We start from the raw sequence: 6,707 nt of genomic DNA, 5'->3' as shown, positions 1-6,707 counted from the left end.
TCCTATCAATCAGAACTGTTTCATGCATAGGATCTTATTCGTCAAAAAGCAGAAGCCAAATCAATGAATTGTTGAGGGCAACAATTAATTAACACATAGGCACAAGGGCTCATGATATATTTAAGAGTCTCAGCCCTTTAGATCTTTGGACATGTCTTCACTTCTTCTGGTGGCTAGGTGTTAGCTTTGGTCATCTGTGCTACAACAGGCAAACAAAGAAAGTATAACTAGTGGTAAAAATGGGATTTCATCTTGACAACAACTGGTTTGTTTAAACTGAAAGCTTTCAAGGGGATAAACAAAACAAGTCGAGTAAGATGTATTCAATGAAGCAACATAAAAATTGTGACTTATTGCCAGATGCTACAGAAGATGAGCCAGAGGCTAAGAGTAATTTTTAAAAGTATAAAGTAACCTGATACTGAACTGCATCGTGTGATGTTTCTCCAAAACTACTGATACCTTTAGTCTAAAAAGTGGCCTGTTTGGTTTTGACATATTGTATCGAGTTTGTGCCTAAGAAAAGAGCAGTCAAAATTTGGCCCAATATTTTATTGTCAGCATATTCTCGCACATTTAAGTGTGCCTGCTTGATGGATGCAATTTTTTTTCCCTAAATGAGTTGATTTTACAAAATAAATAATTCTTTGATCTTTATTTTTCCACATAGACAAGACCATCTTATTCAGTGCTGCCTTCACTTGCAAAGTCTAAATAATATGAATTACATCTTAGCTTTTTCATCAACAGTGCCATCTAAAATTATACAAGAACAAGATTTTTGGTTTTCCCTTCTGGAAGTTAGCAGAAAAGCTGTTAAATACCACATATACTAGAATACTGATTTTAATAATACTCAACGTGCACATCAGTTTCATGTCAGAAACACTTTAAATCTCTGTATGTTACTAATAACTGAAGAGCGTTATTCAGCTTTATAATGTAGTATGCATAGTCCTTCTTATATATTCCTAAAGCAGGATGTATGCTGTACATTTATATACAATGTTGGTCGGAGCACAGACATTGCAGTGTCATGCTTTCATTCAAATTTCAGATGCCATATGTTCAGTACAATCGCATGGCATCAAAATGCAACATATTGCTTTGCAAATGCAAATAATTTCACACAGTGGCCTTCATGACTGGGAAGGGTTAATGAAGTGGGATATATTTTACAGATACGAAAAAAATAAATAAAAGATTTATCATAAATATATGGACCAGTATATGACGTTGAAGAACAAGAAGCAAAAAGGGAACAGTGCTCTTGCATAAAGATCGATTCTCTTTGCTGCTGATGGAATGACAGGCTTGGGAGGAGGAGGCTTCTTGTTGTTCTTGGCTTGAGATTTCCCGAGCCCATTGTTGACTTCAATGGGCTTCCCATAACAGTCATAATTCGATAATTCAAAATCCCTCGGCAAGCTTCCAACAATGCTGAAATCATTGGATCTCAGATCAGATTTCGAAGTGCACACTTTTTTGCATCTGGTCTCACCAACCTATAAAATAAAGAGTGAGGGGAATCATGATCTACTCACCATATTTCATTAACAAACTTAATGCAGCTGCTAGAGAATACTGCAAACAAACATATAGGAAATTACTCGTTGGTAGGGAGACATTACATCAGCCTAATTTGCTGAATGGTTGCGTTATAAAGTACTTAAGGATGATCAGTCAATCATATAAACTAATCCAAACATTCCTAATTGTGTAATTTTTCATGCACAAGGTACCTCATGCTGTGCAATCTGCTGTAGTTAGACACCTTCATTTTAAGATGATAGAAGAGGAGAGAGTATTTCTGTAGAAAATATTTTTGGAAATCGGTTCTGTGCCAATGAACTTGCAGGACAGATACTATTCAATACTTGTATTTTTCTGAGGCCTGGAAGCTATAGTCAGAATTAACCCTAAAATTCAGTGTTTGATGCAATGATTAAAGTCTATTCTCATTCTACATTGTATCCAGCTCAAGATCCTGTATCTCATCCTAGGGTGACCACCTTGCATAGTAAGAAGGCACTTTCTTTGTACCTGCAGTCCTCTCTAAAGACTGGTAACAAAGATGTGACATAGTTCTCAGCACATCCCATCCATACACTGCAGAACTGTGTAACTGGGAAATCTAAATCCAGCAACTGAACATCTGCCTTTCCTACAGCTCTGTCAGTGCTCTTGGGGATCAAACACTACTGTGCTACGGGGTAACCTCATGTGAATCATTGTCTTCTACAGACCACACAATCCCACTGGCACAGACAATGAACATTTAAAAGAAAAAAAAAAGTATTTGGTACCCTTCAAATTGAAGTGGTTTTTTGTGAAGAAAAAAAAAAAAAGTTCTTAGATAATCTTCCTTGGGTTTTATAAAGTTTATATTTCAGGTACAAAATAGCTCCAGGAGGACCACCTTCACGCTGTTCAGGGAGACTATCTGCAAGGCATTGTGCTTTGTGACTTGGGTAAATCTCTCCCAGAGTTTAATTTCAATTTGACTACACAGTAAAGCAGAAAAAGAAAAAAAAGAAAAAGGATACAGGTTGTTAAACTTAACTGCATTATTAATAATGCCATTTGTTCACATATATAACCTGAGAGTTAGTTGGAGAAGATGCTGGTTCACAAATCAGGTTATACACATGGGCAACTGACATTAACATAATTATCACTAGGGCTTCCTGGAACTACCAATCCACTGAAACTTGGTTCTTCCAAAAGCTGCCTGTCCCTCCTTCCCAGTAGCCTATCTCTCCCACAACACCTTCAGGCATTTTATTCTCAGCTCTTTGGTTTTCTGAAGTCTTAGGCTGATAGTCTGGAATATTTGCATCATCACATTTTTAACTAAAATAATAATAATAGTGAAATACAGTATCAGACTTCAGGATGAATGAAATATTCTGGAGAATATTATTAGCTTCTCTGTTACAACTGATAAGGTATCCTGGATGAGAAGAACTGAGGCAGTCAGGAAGAGACCTAAACTTTGACTGAGGCTTTTACTCACATTACTTACAATGCTGATTCTGGCACAAGGTGTAAGAGAAGCACGGCACTGTTCCCTGAGCAGAGTGGATATGCCTCCCCAGACCTGCCAGACTTCTATTTCTCAGGAAAAACTGTAAATTTTGAAACCAATGCACTAAAACTGAGGTTCAGGTTACACAAAAAAATCAAGATTACAGGTGTTCCATGATGGTAAGGCGATACTACACATACAAATTTCCCGCAACCGTTTCCCAGTCATCACAGAGCTGAGACAGTGCTCAGTACTGGAGCCGCAGGGGCAAACTGCCTAGTAAGGCGGTGACTGAGACACACATGAACACGATTATGTGACCCTGGGTGACATGGGGGCTGCCAGTGATCCAAGAGGTTCCTTCCAGTCGGATCATACCCAATGAATGCGTAATGAAGATACAAAGCAGACCCTTTTGGACTGGGGTGCACGTTAACTGAAGAGCCACAGTTAAAAAATTTCATTTTTTCCATGGTCAAAACTAGTAAGATTTAGTAAGGCCATTACAAGAAATAGAATCATGTATGGAATTATAAACCTCTTTTTGGATTTGCAGACTTGTAGCCCATTCCTCATACTACCAGTGATATATTGTAAAACTCAGTGACACTAATTGTAGCCTAAGCACTCTCATTTACCCTACAGAATATTCCTGATCCAACTTCAGTATCTAAAGAGTGCTTCCCTAAAGGCTGTTACAAGTTGGTTCTCATTCACTTGCGGGACAGAGGACTAAGGGAGTGACTTCGAGGTCACCCGTGCCTTAAAAGCAGAGGACTGTTGGCAGCATGTTCACACAGAGCTCTGCTTAGTTTAGTGTCAGCTGCAGTACTGATTTATCAGGGTGACACAATTTCCCTTGTAAGAGTGACCTGGCCCAAATTTTTCTTTAGTAAATATATGTTACTTTTAAAAATAATTTATTTCATTTACCTGGCTTTACAAATCTAATGATCTTCTATTTTCTACATTCAGTCACTGCCTAGACATGTTTTTAAATTTTTTCTCATTCATCTCTTCAACTCTCCAATATTTCTCTTCTAATCTAAATTCGCTTCAGTTGACCTGCAGCTTTCCCCAAACAAAGTGAGATAATATATATTAAAAATAGTTTATATGTTATATCCTTTTGACTTCATCCTGACATGAACTTGGCTCCTTGATATAATTTGCCTTATCCTGCCTCAGAACCATGACCCGTGGGCCAGACCCAGCCCACAGAACACTTCCACCAGATCCATGGCTCTTCCCCTGGAGTGGATGGGGAGCAGCCGTTTACTGTTTGCTCAGGGCCTCCCCATGTCCCCAGTGGAGCTGCTCCTTGTCCCTCCAGCATGGATGCAGGGATGCTGAGGAGGGCATGGGAAGGTGACATGGCTCTGGAGGCTTGGCTGAAAACACAGACCTAGCTCTCCTTTCTCCCAGGACTGGGCTACTTTGCCTAGGTTTGGTATGTTGGACAGGACACTTGCCTTTTGAAGAACAGCTCAGAAATACCTCAAAATGACTCTTAGAAGCCTGAAGAGCCTTTGCAATGATTCTTTCTCACTTTTTAGAAAATTCAGGCTGATGGGTGCCCACGCTCAAGCTCAGCACCTGCTGCTGCCCCGGATGCCGCAGTGCCCAGAGCTGCGCTGTGCGTGCCGCTGCGGCAGGGCCACACCTGGCCCAGAAAGCTTTCGTTTGACAAGTTAGGGGAATAATGTGATAAGAAAGTGGGGAAAGAGAAGAAGAAAGAAGTGCTGCCTGTGCATGCAGACTGACAGGGAGGGGGAACTAGCTCCCCATTGCTGCCTCTGCTGCTTCTGGTGCTCCTCATCACTCTCCACATTCACTGCCCAGACTATTTATACCAGATTTTCCTTTAAAAACATCCAGAATGAAGAATTTTTTCCATGACCTTTTTCCTCACTAACATATGTACCTTATTTCTAACATGAATTCATTTGGCTTCAATTTTCAGTCACAAGGCATGACTATAGTTAGTCTGATTAACTGTTGGTACTTACAGATGGTAACAAATCTAACCTTGATTTTGCATAATTTGGATGACGTAACCAGGCCGACATATGAAGCCAAGTCAAATGTTCTTCAGTTTCTCATCTCCACATCATTACCTCTGTCAACCTCATTGATAATCTTTTAAAAAAGTATATTCAGTTTGATTAAATCAATAAAAACACAGATCAGATTTAATTTCACTGGCCCATATAAATTTATTAGCTAACATGGGGCTGAATTATGAATAATATTAATGATAATTAATACTTCTGAATAATAATTATTAGTCAGCCCCCTGTTAGCTATGCAGTATTTTCCACTGATTGATGTCAGGCTTATAATTATTCATGTTATGCCACTTAGCCTTTAAAAGTACTGGCATGATGTTAACTTTTTGCTGTCTTTTGGAACGCTCCCAGCGTATTAAAAAATCAACAATAATTTTCCACAGCGTTCATGGACCAGCTCTTTAAAAAATCCTAGATGCAACTTAAGCTGAAATCCCAACCGTAAAATGTCTAACTTAAATAGCTACTGTTTAACATCCTCATCAGCTACTGTCAATGAAAGCTATTTCATCATCTGATTGTATATACCTGCCTTTTCCCCAAACACAGAGCAGAGTATTTGTTCCAACACTTTTGCCTTTTCTGCCAGTTCTTGACACTGACAGGTCCTCTGTCTAGTATTGGACCAATACACTTGCTACTGGTTTGTTTGTTCTTGCTATACATGCAAGGCAACTTCCTATTGCCCTCAATTATGCTAACCATATATCCCTTTTGTTACCTACTCCTATTATCTACACCTATTTTCTGGATTTCAATTTATATTAATTGCTATCAACCTCTCCATTTGCCAGTGAGAGGAAAAAAGAAATGCTTGAAGCTGAGTTAGTTTTCAGTCTTTGGGGAGTTTGCTTTTAATTGTGCTGGGGTCTTTTGTGGGTTATTTTTTTATTTTGTTTTTTTTGGGTTTGGGTTTTTTGGGGTTTTTTTAATTGGTATAGCTTCCCTTCTGGTCTGTAGCCATTTTGAACATTGTTAGATAGCTCACCAGCATCATTCATAGTTTTTGCTTAAATTCTTTCACCTAGATGAGAAAAAAAATAGTTTTCAAATTTGGGAAATCTGTGCTTTCGCAGCACTGAAAATGCAAGGACTTGACTAAATTTATTTTGTGCAAATAAAATAAGGATTCTTTTCAACTGATTGTTCATCCTGTGATCAAGTCCTCTTTATCCATCAGGACGAAGTGTAATATAAAATGCCATCATTTTGGATTAAAGAATTTTTGAGAGCAGAAATGTATTGTCCATAATTTCTAGCAAAGCTTCAAACATGCTACGACCCTGGCAGCCTCTCAAGCTCAGCAGGCGTCCCTTAGGCTGAAGTGCCTCTCTACTGTAACGCAGCATTCTCTGCCCTACACAGCACCTCTTCTCTGCCATCAAATCATTTCTTCTGCTGCACTCAAACTCTTTTGGCAGGCAGATCTGTCACTAGTGCTGCCAGTTGTGTAAGAGTCTTCATGTGGAAGACAAAGGAGTAGTTCTAACAAACTCTATCATTAATCTTCCTTCCACTTGTTTTGTGATCTTCTCATGTTTTTGCCACAATGATAGATGCAGATCATCAATAAAGTAATGATTGTATAGCATTAGTGTGCTGTGTTTTCT

The 6,707-nt window shown here is 38.9% G+C and overlaps 1 protein-coding gene across 1 annotated transcript in view; it reads right to left on the bottom strand.

Moving 5' to 3' along the window:
- Positions 1-640: 640 nt before the first annotated feature.
- Positions 641-6,707, bottom strand: part of GLRB (glycine receptor beta) — a 47,727-nt gene continuing 41,660 nt past the window's right edge. Inside the window, exon 9 of the mRNA XM_010164419.2 lies at positions 641-1,505. Within this exon, the coding sequence (XP_010162721.1) occupies positions 1,209-1,505 (297 nt within the window). The 3' untranslated portion in view covers positions 641-1,208. The remainder of the gene's footprint in view (positions 1,506-6,707) is intronic.

This window comes from Antrostomus carolinensis, unplaced genomic scaffold, assembly GCF_000700745.2.
Source record: "Antrostomus carolinensis isolate BGI_N321 unplaced genomic scaffold, ASM70074v2 scaffold7673, whole genome shotgun sequence".
Lineage (NCBI taxonomy): Eukaryota > Metazoa > Chordata > Aves > Caprimulgiformes > Caprimulgidae > Antrostomus > Antrostomus carolinensis.
The sequence above is the reverse complement of the archived record's forward strand: the minus strand, read 5'-3'. Positions and strand labels throughout refer to the sequence as shown.